Below are 18,603 nucleotides of genomic sequence, written 5' to 3' on the forward strand. Positions count from 1 at the left end.
TCCGCTGCCTGTTGCTCCATATGACCCCATGACTTAGAGGATCTGTGGCCAGAGAGAAAAATGTTGTCTATGTAAAAAGAACACAAAAAGAAAGCTCCAGCTTCTTGTCAAAATAAGCATTAACATTACCTACAGAAGAATATGAATCCTCTGCTTATGTTCTGGAGGTTTTTTTCCACTGTTGTTTTTTTTTTTCCTAATGAGGTCTGTATTCATAAATCGAAGACCTCAGCAGACTGCAATCATTGCATCACTCAGTGGGATCCCTCCGGGACACTTACAGCACTTAAGGGAAGTTGATTGTGAAAATTGCTTGTGAAGACCTCACCATTCCCCTGCTGACTGTGTGTTCCACCTCATCTGCAGCCGATGCCAGACAGAGGGGCAGAATGTGCCAACAGCTTGATCTGTAGTCAGAGCTTCTCTAAATGCCATTGTGTCCAGCTTTCTAGTAACATTTGCTCCTGAAGAAAAGAAAGCAACCTTTTTAACGTTAGTTTCCAAGGTAGGAAAAAAATCCATAGCCTGAAATATTATAAAATATGAGTTATTTGTGTCACTGTTTTATTCTCTATCCTTACTCTGTACTTTAAATTTTGCACACAGAATGCACATAATTGCAGTCTATGCTCATATACACAACAGAAAAATATTAATGAATTTTGATATAAGGAATGCTAAAAGCAATGTCTAAAAAAAAATGTGGTCATAGAGAGGAAAATTGTTTTGACCTGATCTGGATTCTTTTTCTTATTTTGGAAAATAGGAGAACAATGTGAATGTCCATGTGGCTTCTTTTCCTAACATGTGGAGTCTTTTGGACTCTTGCTCCTGGAAGTTTGTACTTGGAGTGAAAAATGACATTCAGGTCAGTACTTCACAAGAGAGATCTCTGCCCTCAGCTGGGGCAGATCTGTGATAGCTGCAATTCAGCCATTCTCTGTGGTTACAGCAGATGCAGGGCTGGTTTAAGACTTAAACATGTCTAAGTCTTAATCTCAAACCACCAAAATCCTCAGAACTTCTAATATTGGCTTAATGAGTGGTGAAACGTGGGGTTACAGCAAAAGAAGAATCATTTAACATTAAGCATCAACTTGTAATACAGACTGTAGTGTTGGTCACTACAAATAGCATAGCTGGCTTGTCTAGAATTTCCTACAGCACAGAGAATGATTAGCAATCAAGCTGTTGGGCTCTGCAAGTTGCTGCTAATCAGTTGAACTACTGTAACTGTCTGAAAGTGTACTCTTAACTACTCTCAATACAATGCAAATAGCAGCAGCTTAAAAGGTATTTCAGTCATTCAGTTGTTTCAGTAAGAAGCTCCACCTTGCAAGATCAGACGTTCATTTAATGCACTTGCAATTAACAGCTCATTTTCTACAGAACTCTAAAGAGAAACGTCAAAACAGGACCCCGGTCTGAAAACAAGAGAGGCAGTTTCTTGAAGTCGACGTTTTAAGAGAAGTGAAAAGGTAATTATGAGGTTACAGTGTTCTTTCCTTTGTTTCACCCACAGACATGCTGTTAAATAACATGCCTATGAAGTATGATGCTCTGATTTGTCTGACTACATATTATCCCCTACAGAGATAGGCTTCTACAGCTTATCTAATCACTGTGTGCTCTTTATAAGCAGTGATGAGGAACCAGTACCTCTAAGAGGCAATTCATTTCACCCCAAAGTAAGTAAAAATTTTAAATAGCTTACATGAATTTTGCCTTAAAGTGCCTACTTCTTTTCTGTGATAGTAAGTGAAGCCTCAAATGGCTACCTCAGATGTAGTTATCCACCTAAGCAGTAGATAAAGTTGGGCGAGATGGATTCTGTCTTCAGTGTCAGCTCCTATGTTTCCTTCAATTTATATGCAACTCCTTTCTTAACCTTGGACAAAACAAGTGTGATTTTGTCAGGACACACAGACTTTCCTCCTGCCATTAGCACAAACAGATTCAGGGACGCAGGGCAGGGCCCATGACTACACTGCCCCTGTCTTCTCCTTTGATTGGTTATGTTTGGAATTAGCAAATAAACTTTAACAAAATAATCATCTGCTTCTTAACGAGCTGCTTTTCTACATGGATGATTTTAATTTTTTTTTTTTTTTTTAATTTGGGGGTATCTTCCTGTGAGGACTTCTCCTCAGAACTGCACTGGCCAACTTAAATGTTATCCTTAGAAGCTGAGAGCAATTTATTACTCCACCATTTAAGAACAACAGAGCAGATAACCAGAATCGTCCTGTTGTTCCTCCACCATAGACACTGATAAGCATTTGAGAAAATTTAACAATAGAACTAAGCCAGAAATATGAAAAAAGATCAGAATGAATAACAAGTTTCTCCTCTTTCCTGGAACAATCTCAGTAATGGAACAAAAGTAATCCTTCTTTGAGACTGTCATTACAGAAGTGTTAAATGGATAACAGCAAGCTTCTCAAGAGAACTGAGTTAAGCATCCAGTTCTTGCATACTAACAGACAACTAGGTTTCCATTAAAATAAAGCAGCATCCAATTTTCTTCTATTACATGCCTGCCTGACATTCACAATGTCATTATGACTTATTCTTCTAACCAGAGTTGTAACTTACTTATGTTCTTTGATTTCTCTCCTTCTTAAAGATTCAGGTTCATTAAGGGAATGTTCAGAAGAAACAAGACAACTGTTGATGAGTTCATTCTCTTGGGAATCACAGACATTTGGGAGCTGCAGGTCATTCTCTTTGTGCTGTTCCTTCTGATCTGCATCACCTCGTTGGTGGGGAATCTTGGCATGATTGCATTAATCAGGCTTGACTCCCGACTCCACACCCCCATGTACTTCTTCCTGTGCCACCTCTCTCTGGTAGACCTAGGTAATTCCTCAGCAGTTGCTCCCAAAATGCTAGTGAGCTTCTTTGAAGAAAGGAAAGCCATCTCTCTGCCAGGGTGTGCAGCCCAGATGTACTTTTGTGGAGTCTGCATAATCACTGAGTGTTACCTGCTGGCTGCAATGGCCTACGACCGGTACGTGGCCATCTGTAACCCTCTGTTCTACATGGCCACCATGTCTCAAAAGTTTTGCGTCCAACTGGCCGTGGCATCCTACGTAGTAGCTACTGTGAATGAAACAGTGCTTGTCAGCTCCGTGTTCAGTTTACACTTCTGTGGCCCTAATGTCATCAATCACTTCTTCTGTGACATTCCTCCACTCCTGAAACTTTCCTGCTCCAGTACTACTGTCAATGAACATGTGCTTTTTACCATTGCTACTTTTATTACACTCAGCACTTTAGTATTCATTGTTGTCTCTTATGGTTATATCCTTACCACTGTCCTGAGGATCTGCTCCTCAGAAGGCAGGCACAAAGCTTTCTCCACCTGTGCTTCACATTTGACATCAGTATCAGTTTTTTATGGGACTATGATCTTCACATATCTCCGCCCCAGTTCTAGCTACACCCTGGACCAGGACAAAGTGGTGTCTGTTGTCTACACCCTGCTGATCCCCATGCTGAACCCCCTGATCTACAGCCTGAGGAACACAGAGGTGAAGGATAGTCTCAAGAGACTCCTAGAAAAAGTACTTGTTTCCTTTAGAAATCAAACGGGTAAAGAGGTGTCATAAACTAAGCAAAATAAACTTGGACATTCTTGAATTTCAGTCTCCATTTGGCTGCTGACCATTTAAACTGAAAGCAAAAAGAAGATAATAATCATGAGGACCCAAGTGCTTGTGCATGTCATTGCTACAAGATACAGTGAGCCACTGCCTTCTTTCTCCTCTGTCAGGGTGTAGCTATACTGTCTGATTTTACCCTTAAACCCACCAATTATACTCAAAGCTTCACGTGCACTCCTTTCCCACATGCCACACCCTACTTTGAAGACTTGCTGTTCTTTGTGTCACTCCATAAGGAGCTGTGTTTTCCCTCACATTATTTAGTTCTTCTGGCAGATCTTCAAGAGGGAGTGATGGGGCAAAGAGGAGATCCAGGTCCTTATGGATGTTTGCTAAAAATAAATCTGGGCTAACGTGTTTGAAACCAGGAGCATTTCCAATTGGCAGTATGGTCTGGGTTTGCAGAAGCCAGGTTTAACATTACTAATGAGCAGTGCTGTTTTAAGATCAAATAAATGAATGCTACATATGTGCATTCCTCAGCAGACACAGCTCGATGCAATCAATTCTATGTGACATCTTTATAGGACCCTTTGCTGATACAGCAAACCCATCTATTTTAAAAAGACAAACAAGAAAAAGTCCCAGCTGGGGATTTAAATAGAAAATGTCATCTAAGATGATGGATCACCAGTCACAAACACTTATTCATTAGCAGAACCAGTGCTAGACCACACCACATCAACTGAACCCCTTATAAGGATCAGAGAAAAGGAGAGCTTTTGCCTCAGGAAGAGCTTCCCCACAAGTATTTTATGTGCCACACTTAGGAAAAATTACTTTGGGAGATACAAATTTCACCCCTTTGATAGTGAAGTGCTCAGAGCCAAGTAAATATGAATTGCTGTTAGATACACAAAATCAGGGACATGATTCTTAGCCATGCAGAAACAGAGTGGTTCAGACACACCTGTGACACAGCATTCATCACAGGAAAGATATTTTGGAGGATGACTAGTTCCTAGCTTGACATCAAATTCACTGAATGGACCATGAAAAACTACTGGATATGACATGAGAAACCACTGGACATAACAAATAACAGTGAGGAAGTGTCAAATTAACAGCACCGTGACAGATAGACAGATTTCACCAATGGTCAGGAGGGCACCAGAGGTGCTAGAGGTGGACAAACCTCAGAGATGGTTGAAGGGCAAGCATTGGGCACCCTTTGGGCAGCCAACCCTCACAAGGCCAGCAGTACCTAGGAACCATACCAGAAACACCACGGGTCTAGTTTACCTGGGTATCAGGAATAGCAAAATCAGGTGTGAATGTAGCAAAACCGGAAGGAACGTGGGGAAGTGATCAGGGTGGGTCTTTTATCTGGGAGGAGACATTGGTGGAGAAACTGAGGTATCATGGCTGGTAAGGGAAGAGCAAGAGGGGGACAATGAGAGAAGGGAGGTGTTAAAAGGAGCTGGTGGTCTCTAAGCAGGCTGCTGGTCAGTTTGGCTTGACCACTGCAGCTGGTCCCATCCTCTTATTAAATTGTATTCACAATGATGAACTATGTATTTATGACTAATTCTGCCAACAACTGGGTTTTAAAGCTTAGAAATTCTTTTGGGGAAGAGATGCAGCTACATGCCAGGTATAAGCAATGCAATTATTTCACCATAGTCAGCTGGGACATCAAACATAATAAAAGTCTATCCATGTGGCCACACAGACAGCAGGAAATACACACACCTAGTAGAATGAGAGCTCCTGGTCACTGCCACTGTGTGTGGTAGGTTGGGAACAGAAAGGAAACAGCTTTAAGAAGAGATGGAACAGAACATCAGAGCGTAGCCCTAAAAACAAGAAGTTTTGTGAATAGAAAGGAAAGGGATTTAATATTGAAGATAATCAGGGATATTTCATACCTGGGTTAGACAGACTGAGCCGTGTTTTATTTCAGAGCCCAAGGAAGTTTAGAAGCAGAGGCATGTTCCTGTAACACATCCACGTGGCTACTGTCAGGGAACTGCAAGAGCCAGCTGGTCCCCAAGGGATGGGGGGGTGCAAGGAGCCAAGGGGGACGCTGGCGCAGGCAGTGCCTCGCTCCTGGGGCATAGACCTGCAGGGGCTGAACACAGTGGGCAGAGCCAAGGGCTGGCAACGGGCTTCATTAACAGCCCCAGCAAGCAGTGAGTTAGATACAGGGTCTACCCACAGCATACCATCAGGATTGATGGGAGATAGGCCAGGAACAGGGTTGGAGACAAAGCTTCACTCTTGATCCAGCATCCATCCATGAGGCAGAGACACAGCACAGTCAAGGAAGGGCTGATAGCCCTAGACTGAGCTTAAAATGGGGCTCCTGGGTCATGGGCAGGGAGGGGCATGTGTGTGGAGTGGTCCAGATGAGACTCGTCAGGGCCATTAAGTCCTATTAGTGCCCTCAAGGCCCTAGCAGCTTCTAAAGTGGAGTCAGGAAGTAGTAGCAAGAAGGTTCAGTTTTGGTCATGAATTAGCAGAATAATACCAGTGAGAGGGTGAATCTCTGTAAGAGGAGTGATTCTTTAAGAGAAGTTGAGGAACTCATTAAGACCCCACTGATAAGGGCTGTCCTATGCCATTTAACCCCTCCCTTTGCTGTCCAAATTGAAAGAACTAAACATAAACCTCATGTTCTGAATCAGCAGAAATACCTGCTTTACATGATAGTAAGTTTTCAAGGAATCACACCTTCCCAGGTAGAGGAAATATAGTTTCTAATATATGAAAATACAAAGTGCTTAAAGGGTGGCTACAAAGAGGACAGAGGCCATATGGAGAAGACAGGGGGCAACAAGTTGCACTGGGAGAGATTTCATCTTGACATAAGAAAGAAACGTTTACAGAAGAACAATCATTCACTGGAACAACCTCACCAGGGATGTGGTAGAGTCCCCGTCACTGGAGGATTTCAAGGTGCAACTGGACAGGGTGCTAGATAATCTCATCTAGGTTCCCTTTCCCACAAAATGTTGGACCAGATGATCTTTCAAGGTCCCTTCCAACCTGGGCTGTTCTATGATGATTCTATGAATTGCCACCAAAGTAATAAACACTATTCCACGTGTGTGTGCATATGTATGTGCGTGCAGTCCAAGGTGAATGATAGTTCTGTGTTAGTCTTTAATCTTCTTGTTCTCAGTGTTTATGTTGGCTCTGTCGATTGCACTGTGTCTAAACAGCTCATCTCACATATTGTGTGTGCATAAGTATTTAAGAGAGTAAAAAAGACTTTCAGTGGAAATCAGCCCATTTAGAGGAAACATGAAGCAAACCTAGTAACTGAGTCCAGATTTTTGCAGTTCAGATGGCTGAAGTTAAAAAAACCAACTATCTGCTGAATCCTGTGCAGTTCCCTCAGAATGTCTTCTGAATTCTTGAGCTATCTGTCCTGGGTCCAGGCAGACGGGAAAGAGACGGCTACCTGGTGCTTGGGGAAGCTATCTAGACTGTCCATTCCACCAGTGCCTTCCCACCCCACTGGCTCTTGGCAAGTCATTTGACCCAATATAGGTATTTATCCTCCTCTTCCCAAACGGATATCAGTCACTCTCTAGAAATTCTGATTCCTCTGAGCTGAATGTGGAGGAAGCGTTGTTTCCCTTGTGCTCTGAAAACAGCTATTTTCCCTGTTAACTATACAGAAAGTCAGTAGCTTAGACCTAGACAACTAACTTTTGGACATCTGAGGAGGATTTCACCTTATGAGATGTATCAGATTCTGCATCTCCTGATGTCTTCAGAATGAAATTGGAGTATTGATGTGTTTCACCCTCACAGAAGTAATTTGACTCAAAATAGGAACAACTGGATAAAATTCCATGTATAAACAATCCTTTAAAAACTCCACAGATCTATTAAAATATTTTGTCTCTTAAGATTTGAAGTGTAACGTACAGTTCAACAAGACTTGAACAGAGAACAGGCAATTTTAACAACTTTTACAACTACAATTGTTTATGATTAAATACTTAAAAGTATACTTGGGCTTGTGCTTACAAGAAGTAATTGCAATGTTACCTCTGGGACCACTTCCCTTTGGCATTTAAAATTAGTTACGGTGTCTCAAAAGTGAAATTTTAAAATGTGATTTCAATTCTTCCACTACTTTGCTATCACTTTGAATGAGTTAAATCTTTGTGAAGGACCAAGCCACTCCACATTTATTTCTTACCTACAAATATCTAACATTTCTTGAGACTGGGGAGGGTGTCTGCAATTTTCTTTTGTGTATTCTGCTATCAGTATTCCTGTTATTGGATGAGTTTCAACCTTCTTGCAGATTCAACATTTTCAGGTACAGAAAGAACATTCTTTAATTTTACAAATCTTGAACAGAGATGTGTCAGGATTATTTCAAGGTATTTTGGTCTATATGAGAATGTCCAAGGTATGTTTGTCCCTGCTGATAGATATGCCATGATAAGATAATGGTTTCTCTAAGAAACCTCTTTCAACCTTGAGCAAAGTACTTATCTTATTTTTGTCTACTTTTTTCTCACCTATAAAACCTAAATGACTCTCATCCTTCAAATTGCTTTGAAATTAGAAGATGTAAAGTTCAGAGCTTGTGCTATCTACTAACGTCAATAATATGAGGAGAGGATTTTCAGAAGTATGTAAGTGATCTAGAAGCACAGCTCTCAAGTCCATGGAATTTCTCATGAGCCACTTGGTCTCAGATACTCCAAAGTATTTAGAAAACTAAATCCTATAGAAATTCCCCCTCTAGTTATTTATGCTATTGCTGAATTTCCCTTCTCGCTCCCAGAGGCTTACAGTTTTCAGATCCTGAAGAATGTTTTTTAATGTGGTATGATACTCATCAAAAACATTGCCACAACTGGTTTATTGAAGGCAAAATTTAATTGATCTTTGCCTACGCAGTGTAGTTATGTAAATTATAAATGCCTGAACAGAATCAGAAGTTGAATGTAGCTGTTCATGTTGGCACAGGCTTTAAAACGGTTGTGCATATATGTGCTTAATGAGAGAAAGATGTCTTTCAAGTTCTGCATCCATCTTAAGAAAGATGCTGAATTTCATGTTATTCAGGTTCTTATAGTTGACATCATAACGGATAGAGTCCACTTAGTCCAGAGAATTCATGTCTTGAATAACAATTGGATTAATCTCATTAAACATCAGGGATCAAACCCATCTCACTGAAATTTAGGTGTTTAGATATGAGCCAACTGCCACATTTGCACAGGTGCCACTGAAAAGCTACTTGATACAGTTCACACCAATCCTCTGCAGCTCTTTTATCACATGTGCTTGTCCCATACAGATGTCTTGGATACTGTAGTGTACGGTAAGAAACACCGATGCTTCGACACCTTAATCCTTCCTTTCAAGTCAGGAGGGATGCACCTGCCTTGGCTGACTAGAAGGTAGGTGCTGAGCAGGCTGGGCTCCCTGGGCTGCAGTGCTGTTGTACAGACTGCTGTGGTAGCTCTGCCATCTCACCTACCTGAGACAGCAATCTTGGGCTGAGGCAAACCGCCTCCTTGAATTGAGCTTTTTAAGATTGTTTCTCAACCTCCCTTCCAGAACAGTTTCTGTTTTGGAAAGGTGCTTCATTTTGCAATGCTCTCCCTTGACAACATAATTACTAATTCAGGCTGTGAGAGTCTGCTTGGTCTTAAAAACACAGGATAGGATTCAGTTTCAGGTTAAGGCATCAGATTTAGGCACCTACATATAAACATTTATATGTAAGTTATACATCTAAATTTCTGTCATGAGTAAGGAATAAATCAGATGTCAATGTTAAGTCCAGAAGTCTACTCAGGTTCTCAGAAACAGCTGAGAAGTTGAGATAGATAAAGTTATCACCTACTAGCTGGTCATCTGAATTGCCCTTTAGAGTTCATTGACTGTATCAACTAGGCATCCAAATAATTTCTTCAGCCACAGCAGTCTGGTACCACTTGAGACATCCTGGTGTGACCTGTCATTTGTCCAATTTTCATTCCAGAGGAGCACAACCCCTCCAACATCCCTGCATCAAATGTGACAGCTGCCTTCAGAAGTCTCAGATACCCTACAGCATATCAAGTGACATTTATTAGTGTCTTTGCACAGCGTTATTAATGTAGGCATTCTGCTACTCTCTTTTTACTGCATGAAGACTCAGGATCCAGCAACTGTCACCATATACTACCTGCAAACTTTCTTGTCATGGTAAAGCCTTAAAACATCTTCGACAATACTGCGTAAAGACAGAACATGAAGAGTAGGAGCTATAGTGATGAAAATGCCACAAGGTCCTAGATATACACTAAGGTGGTTGGACATATTTAATTTGTTAGATGTGATCTGTGTGCTGAATTTTGCTTTATTGCAGGAAAAGGATAGAGGCCTATGAATATTTGTCCAAAAGGGTAGATCTGTGTCATAATGAGAGTGTCTGAAGGACTCCAGACATATATTTCATGTTTCTTCCTATGTTAAGAAAGGATATCGATAACTGGGATTTTAATACATAATCTTTGGATCTAACAGTGAATTTTGATTTTCTAAAGAGAATAGTAACTCTGTTGGGCATTAAAATATGTATAAATTAGGCATTCTTCTGTTAAATCTGTGTGATTAGCCTGCAACCAACATGAACAGGGGTTCAGCTAAATGTACCATGAGAAAACTTTCTCAACATTTTCTCATTTCTCTGGTCACCGTAATAGATAATATAAAATGGATGGTATGTTGTGTCTGGTACATTATTTTCCACAGCAGATTCTCTCCCCTTCAGAGAGAAATATAAGCTCTTGTTACACTTATTTTGCAACAGGTTTGAGTTGACTTTGTTACTGTTTCATATCTTGACAGTTAAACCACTGGAATAATAATGGCCAAGGAAAACCAAAGTGTAGTGACAGAGTTCATCTTTCAAGGCCTTTCCTCCCAGCCAAGGACACAGACTGTTCTTATCATAGTGTTCCTGGTTTTTTATCTGTTCACAATTGTTGGGAACATAATGATCATTACAGTGATCAGAGCTGATAGCCAGTTGCAGTCACCCATGTACTTTTTCCTTGCCAACCTGTCCTTCTTAGACATCTGCTACATCTCCAGCAACATTTCCCAGATGCTGGTGAACCTCTTGACCAAGAAGAGGACCATCTCCTTCTCTGGATGTGCTGCTCAGATGTATTTCTCTCTGGCTTTTGGCATGACAGAGTGTGTCCTGCTTGGGGTCATGGCCTATGATCGATACATGGCAATATGTCACCCCTTGCGCTACACCGCTGTCATGAACAGGAAGGTTTGCATTCACATGGTCGTGGCTTCCTGGACCAGCAGCCTGCTGCTCTCCATGGTCATCAACAGCCTCACCTTATGGCTGCCCTTCTGCGGGCCTGACATCTTGAACCATTACTTCTGCGAAGTACTAGCAGTGCTGGCCTTGGCCTGCGCTGACACTGCTCTTGTGGTGTTGGTCATCTTCATCTTCAGCATTCTCATAGTCTTCATCCCCTTTCTTCTGATCGTCACCTCCTACATCCACATCCTTTCTGCCATCTTGAAGATTCAATCTGCACATGTGCAATCCAAGGCCTTCTCCACCTGTGGATCTCACTTGATGGTGGTAACCATATTCTACGGGACAGCTCTCTGCATATACATGAATCCTAAGTCAACGCCTCCACAGGACAGGGACAAAGTGGTTGCAGTGTTTTACACCATCGTAGTCCCAATGCTGAACCCCCTCATCTACAGCCTCAGGAACAAGGACATGAAGTGTGCCCTTAGAAGGGCAATGAATAGACCCAAATCCCTGTTTATTTAAAGGCTGTATTCAAAGGTGCTATTGCATTTAGTTCTGTGAGTTGAAACAATACTCAAACGTGATTATCTCTCCACCTGCAATTGTCCTAGACCTATTTTTACAAAGACTGAGATGAAATCATAGATGTGCTAAATTCAACAGCACCTAAACAAAAAGACCTTGCATACAAATAACTTTCTAAATAAAGTTTGGGATTTGGCCTAAAACCCAGAGGCTAATTAAAGACATTGTGACTTCAGCCTGCCTCACTCTGGCAATTCATTTAAAATAGAAGTGGACAAACTCCTTGCTTGGGTTTTTGGGCAGATTGCTGTCCCCTGGGGGAAGGTCACATGCCAGATGTCTACCCCTACTGCTATATGCCACCTTTGAGGGTGGCCAGAGGGAAGGTTTGGGTCTGACAGCTAGCCCAGGTCCTTGCTGGAGTAGGATGTGTTGCCACTTTGCTGAACAACCCATTTTTCACAGCCCAGCAGAGACTGACAGATATGAAGACAGATATTCCTGCTGCTCAGCACCATCCCAGAGGAAGACCCTCCAGGAGCATTAGTTAGCCTTGAATTATGTCAGCTGAGCAATCCCAGAATTGAGTTTGGACCTGGTGGGCTATGTATTGGAGAAGTCTGCGCCTTCTGCAGTCTCCTGGGACAGTGTAAGTGAGCCCTTGGATAGATGAAGCCTTTAGCGGGTAAATACAAAGATAAATGCAAAGATATTCAGTGCAGAGTAAGCCAGAAAAGGGGTAGTGTAGCCAGAACCAGACACCAGCCTTTTCCTAGACCAGCCCAGGCTCCCACCACACCTAAAGGACTCCTTAGCTTTTTTTTAAATATTCTTCCCATGAGTGAAAGATAGGGAAGATAAGGCAAAGATAAAGTACCTGATTAGTGAAGGCAAACAAACGCATATGAACTGTACATGTAGGGAGAACAGGAGATTTCTTAACCCTTAACAAGGCTAAATAAGAGGCCTTGTCTAGCAGTAGATGGAGGCAATAGTCATAGCGTGACCCACTGGAAGCCTCTCAGCAGGCCTGAACTCCAACATCAGCTAAGTCATTAAATCTATTTCCATCACAAATTACACTTCTCCCCTTCCCAAAACAAGGAACTCCCCTGGGTGGCAGCCACCCAAGAGTCATCAGTTTAACAAGCCTTTCTGGGCATCTTGAAGAAGCCTCTAATGATCTTGAAACCTTCTTAGAAAGCTCATAGTAAACTTACCTCATTCTTCCTAACAAGTCCCCGGGGACAACTTCACAGACACTAAGGAGAAGAAAACTTTTCTCTTTATTAAAGGCAGTGAGCACTTCTAAAACCATTTAGTTTGTCACAACTATTCCACACCCTGGAGTTGGTGGTTGTTGAGTTTATGGGTTGGCATTCAATTTTCCAGTCCTCCACTCAGTTGGTCCAGAAGTTACTGGTGGAGTTTGAAGGACAACAGCTCTGTGCATCACACCACCAGAGCCAGGAGAGCAGCTGCCCCTGGCCAACAACTTCTGGTTGGCAGAAGTCACTCAACACCTTGCAAAAAGTGCCTGGGACATCACAAGGGGTTCATCAACAGCCACAGCCATGGCAGATGATGAACCAGATTCAGGGTTCATCCAGGGGGTCCAGTCAGAAGCAAAAGGTAATGTGGCTGGAGACAAAATACAGTGTACATACATTTGATCATCCAGGATTAAAACTATCTACAGCACAGGTCCAAGGTCTGTCCAGGAGCCAGATGTAGGCAGGCACACCCACAATGAGGTGTAGGGAAGGCCTGAAGGGCCCCTAAAGTGGGTGGTCCTAGTCCATAGGAGGGGGTGAGCGTGGATGTGGCAGGGGGGCAGAAAACACCAGGCAAGGCTGATCAGTACCACTATGACCTACAGCTGCCGTCAGGGTCCTGACCCACATGAACCACCCCAGTTCATGAATGCCAACTGTGCTGATGGTTCTCAGTTGCTTTCTGCTGCTCGAGGGGCTGCAGGCTGTGAGGCGGTCTGCTCTGTCACCAGCTCTGTCAGTAAAAGCATGACTTGACCTGCAGCTATCCACAGCTCATCCCGACACTTACCCTCCATCTCCCTCCCTTGCACGTGTCAAAACATAGCCCTGTCCCCTACTGTGTCGCAGCCTTGCATCTCTGACACATGCTGCTGCTTAAAAACAGTTCACTTTGACAGGGTATTGAATAGCATTAATGTGTTAAAAATGCTGAATGTTGTGAAAAACACTATCAGTCCTAGTGAATTCACTCTTCACACAAGCCAACATCTTGTCAGGCTTAGGGGAGTTCATAACCTCTCACTTCAGGCTGGGGAAGGGGACATTAACACCTTATTTCTCCTTGAGAACCTCTTGGCATGGAGCACCTGCCTGAATCATCAGAGAAGTGGTGCATGGCGTGAGCTCCTTGATGCAACCTGGAGCCAGCCCGTGTGAGCACGGGGAGAATCAAGAAACGCCCAGCACAGGGCAGGGGTCTGCACCCTGAGGTGCTCTCGGGGGAGTCATGCATGAGGAGAGGCTGAGCAATGGGATGGCTAATGAAATTCAGTGTATCTATATATAAATCAATGCACAGGGGGAAATAAAAAGCATTAACTTCAGCTCTGAGTCCCAGATTTTGTAGTTGATCACCGTTTCATATTCTGCACTAAACTAAGTAAATGGGAAAAGTTCCTCTGGTTCTTAATATAAACTAGAGAAGAAAACTTACTGTAAGGAAAGACTCAGAAAACAAATTTGAATAAGTCATTTAATGTGTTCTTCATGTATATACAGAAAACTGTATTCAGTTCAAGGATATGAAGTTGCACATTTACCGTCCTGGAGGCTAGTGGTGGCCAACAAATAAGGTAGTGCAACATTTTGATACAGCCTAAAAATATTGAGATATACAACATAAGTTTGTTCAGAATTAATAAAACTTTATATTTTATCATGACTTTTAAAATATTCTTCATTTAGTACTGCACATTAAAACTCATGCTCACTCAGCAGATGCATTAATCATTCTGAAAATATGGTTTGTAGTCAGCCTGCTTAACAAAAATGGAAAATAGAAACAAATAGTTCTGGTTAACCAAAGAAGAGTGATAGAGGTTCTAAGTAGCTGCAAATATTTTGATGGAATTCCAACAACCGCATCCTGGTTGTGCTGTCATTCAGAGACCTGGAAAGGCTGGAGAAATGGGTCAAGAGGGACCTCATGGAGTTCAGCAAAGTCCAGCACCTGGGGAGGAATAACCCCAGGCACCAGTAAAGGCTGGAGGCTGACCAGGTGGAAAGCAGGTTGGCAGAGAAGGACCTGGGTGTCTGGTGGGACACCAGGATGACCATGAGCCAGCCCTTGTGGCAAAGAAGGTTAAAGGCCTCCTGGACTGTTAGGAAAAGCATTAGACACAGGTCAAGTCCGTGAGACCACACCTGGGGTGCTGTGTCCAGGTCTCAACTTCTCAGCACAAGAGAGACAAGGACACACTGAAACAGGATCAGTGAGGGGGATTAAGGGACTAGAACATCTCATACCAGGAGCAAGCTCAGGCAGTTCAGCCTGGAGAAGAGAAGGCTCAGGGGGGGATCTCATCAGTGTAAAATACCTGTTGGGAGCAGAATAAAGAGAACAAAACTGAACTCTTCTCAGTGGTGCCCAGTGAGAAGACAAATTGAAATACAGGGAACTCCATTTAAACAACAATTTAAACAAAAAGCTTTATTCTTCTAAAGGTGATCAAGCACTGAAAACCCAGAAAGGTTGTGAGGTCTCCATCCCTAAAGATATTCAGAGGGGACACGTGGTTGACCTGGCTTTGAGCAGGTGGTTGGACGAGATCACCTCCAGAGGTCCTGTCAAACTTCCGTAAGTACTACTTTGTAAGTAGCTCCTTACAAATAGCTGTAGAGATTTTCTTTTATCATCCAAGTGGGAAGACTTTAGGTGACCCCACAACCAGTGACATCAAAGAGCAGTGAAAATGGCTACTGCTTTTTATCCAAATACTTGAAGGAAAAAGAACACCCTCTAAGTTATATCGATTCCCAAGTAATTCAGCTGTTAAGCTCACCTATATCAGTTGCTATTTCACTTTGTTGAATGATGGCCACAGTGTTCAGGAGAATAGTAATGGATTAAAGACACAGATGACAAAATAACAATGCGTTTGGAGGCTAAATGACCTAGCAGGTTACAGCTTTCAGGAGGTACTTAAACTAAGCCTGAAAATGGACTTAAACATTTTCAGATGATGTATACAAATGGCATTACTGAACAAGAGATGTGAACTGGTGTTTCCTTGTCTTCTTGGCACTGGCAATGCCTCCCCTGAAGTGTGGTGTCTCGCACTGCGCACAATGCTTCCAAAAAGATGAGCACCATAGAGAGCAACAGCAACGATCAAAGTCTAGAAAATCTCACTGACAGGCAAAGGAATAAAGACTTGAGGCTGCAAACTTCTGTGGAAGAGAAGTTGAAGGGGGAAATACATAACAGTACTCAAGTACATAAAGGGATGTGAAGAGAAGGAATAAATAAGTCTTTGCTGTTTGTGAAGAGTAGAAATAACTACTAAATTACCCAAAAAGAATTCTATTTGATAGAAATGACTATTTTTTAGGATAGTATGATCTCTCGGGTAGATTGCAGGAAAGGCTGACAGCGCCCATCACTGTTAGACATGCTCCTGCAGAGGATTGGAGGGACAGGCTGAGTGACCTCTTGCCCATCCATTCTGATTTCACAGAATCATAAAATCATAGAATATCTCAAATTGGAATGGACCCATGAGGATCATTGAGTCGAACTCCCTGCTCCTCACAGGACTATCGAAAACTAAACCATATGACTAAAAGCATCATCCAGACCCTTCTTGAACTCTGACGGGCTTGGTGCCGTGACCACTTCTGTGGGAAGCCCATTCCAGTGACTGACCACCCTCTCAGTGAAGAATCTTTTCCTAATGTCCAGTCTGAACTTTCCCTGATGCAGCTTCATACCGTTTCCTCATGTCCTATCACTGGCCACCAGAAGAGATCAGCACCTTCTCCAGCACCTGCCTCGAGGAAGCTGTGATGAGGTCACCCCTCAGCCTACTCTCCTCCAAGCTAAACAAACCAAGTATCCTCAGCCTCTCCTCATAAGTCTTGCCTTCAGAACTTTTCACCATCATGCTCACCCTCCTCTGGACACACTAATAGTTTGGTGTCCTTATATCAAGGCATCCAAAACTGCTCACAGTGCTCGAGGTGCAGCGTGGGACAATCATGCCACTTGACGGCCTCACTATGCCACACTTGATGCACCCCAGGACACTGTTGGCCCTTTTGGATGCCAGGGCACACTGTTGACTCATATTCAACTTGCCATCAGCCCAAACCCCCAAATCTCTTTCCATGAGGCTGCTCTCCAGCCTCTCATCACCCAATTTGTATGTATAACCAGGATTACCCCACCCCAGGTGCAGAATCTGGCACTTGGTTTTGTTGAAATTCATACAGTTGGTTCTTCTAGCTTGTGCTCTTCCTTGTTTGGCTGCCCTTATGTGCAGCCTCCATCCAAGCCTGCAAAGGTTGATTACCCTCTTCCAGTGTGCTCTCAGTCCCTGCTGGTACATTCAATTAAGCTGTCAAGAGAAATAAGTATTGGAAATGGGCCCAAGTTGCAATGATTCAAATTATGGTGTAAAAGGTGGGTTGGGAGGTTGGTACAAACCTGTTGTGGAGAAGGTGTGCAGAAGCCACACTATGCTGGGTGTACAGATGGGAATGTTGGGTAAAATCAGACGTTGGAAATTCAGTTCACAGTTTATATTAGTTTGAGGTGTTATTCCAACACAAGAGCCATCCTGCAGGCGTAAGAGAGCAATTGGATTTATTCAGATCCTATGATAACAAGGCACACTCCAGTTTGTTCAGCTTTTGTCATCTTGAAGATCTATAATGGACAATTTTTGCCTTTGAAATCTGTCCCTGGTGTTCCATGAGTCTCCAGAGATGTCTCATGCCCAGAAGAAGCAATTACCAACTACCCTGCTGTTTTGTTTTGCTTCCTTTTTTTCTTTCTTTTTCTCCAGAGAAAAGTTAATTACACCCCAGTGAACTGTCATATAAAATTACCCAAATTAAGTGCAACAACTACTGGGAAAAAAATAATCCAACCATAATGTAAATGTAGGAAACTCTGCTCTTAATCAAAACAAGAGGGATTTGTCTCCCCTACATGTTGATGGCTGAAGTGTCCCCAGAAGCCACCTCATCCTAAAGGAGAGAGTACTAGCTAAGAAGTGGACATATGAACTTGAGAGAGATGATCTCCACCTGGGGTATCAAAACCAGAGTAATTTCTGATGTTTTCTGGCTGCATTCTCCGGGGTTGAAGCACTCTTGGACAATCAAGAGGAAGAGTTATGCATGAGCCCTCCAAGAAGCCATGTTCCTGGGAGACCTTATCCTTCACCAAGCCAGACTGAAATAGGCTTCTAGGTTTTACTGTTAAGAGAACACAAAAATACATGCACATGTGTGCGTGTACAGCATGATGCACAGAATTATGTCCCAAAGAGGCCAAGCTAATAATTATTGCATCATAGAGTAAAGGAATTTGAAGTGCCACTGCTGTTTGGCCATAAAGTTAGAGGGATTATTTCACCTGAAGTATGAATTCATAATTCTAAAGAAAAGAGTCGCATAAAGTTTGTATCTCCTCTATGAAATGCCATAGAAATAGCAGCTTCATCCTGGTGTAGCAGAGTGAGCACCTTTCTACAAAACAAGCAAGCTCAATGAGGTCACAAAATAAGTCCTATTGGGGATCTCGGTCAGTGCTGATTTTTTATTTTTTTTTTCATTTAAGGGTCTCAATTGCAAGTGAAGAACAACCAGTAAAGCAAGCAGTTTTGGAAACATATGTGGGTTTTCATATAGGGCACCATGGACCTGCTATGAGGTAAGGACCGCTCCCATGGAACATGATGGAGATGGTCAGGAAGAACATGTGCAACCAAAGCTGTCCAGGGCGCTGCCCAGGAACGACTCAGGGCTCTGAAGGTTGAAAAGACTTGGCTGCAAGTGGTTTGTCTCTGCAGAAGAAAGTGCTTTACCCAAGTACTTCCAGCTACCTTGGGAGAAGCTGTGGGAGAAGCTGTGTAGTGGGCAATGTGGGGTTGCTGCCATC

At 42.7% G+C, this 18,603-nt stretch overlaps 2 protein-coding genes across 2 annotated transcripts; both read left to right on the plus strand.

Moving 5' to 3' along the window:
- Positions 1–2,645: 2,645 nt before the first annotated feature.
- LOC141950390 (olfactory receptor 5AR1-like) lies at positions 2,646–10,063 on the plus strand. Its single transcript, XM_074885136.1, has 4 exons — positions 2,646–3,594; positions 8,938–9,040; positions 9,781–9,885; positions 9,997–10,063. Exons 1-4 carry the CDS (start codon positions 2,646–2,648, stop codon positions 10,061–10,063), a joined length of 1,224 nt encoding a protein of 407 aa, XP_074741237.1.
- Positions 10,064–10,497: 434 nt separating this feature from the next.
- On the plus strand, positions 10,498–11,439 carry LOC141950391 (olfactory receptor 2D2-like). Its single transcript, XM_074885137.1, has one exon. The coding sequence runs from the start codon at positions 10,498–10,500 to the stop codon at positions 11,437–11,439; it is 942 nt and encodes a 313-aa protein (XP_074741238.1).
- The last annotated feature ends 7,164 nt before the right edge of the window (positions 11,440–18,603 follow it).

The sequence above is a fragment of the Strix uralensis genome, chromosome 15, assembly GCF_047716275.1.
Source record: "Strix uralensis isolate ZFMK-TIS-50842 chromosome 15, bStrUra1, whole genome shotgun sequence".
NCBI lineage: Eukaryota > Metazoa > Chordata > Aves > Strigiformes > Strigidae > Strix > Strix uralensis.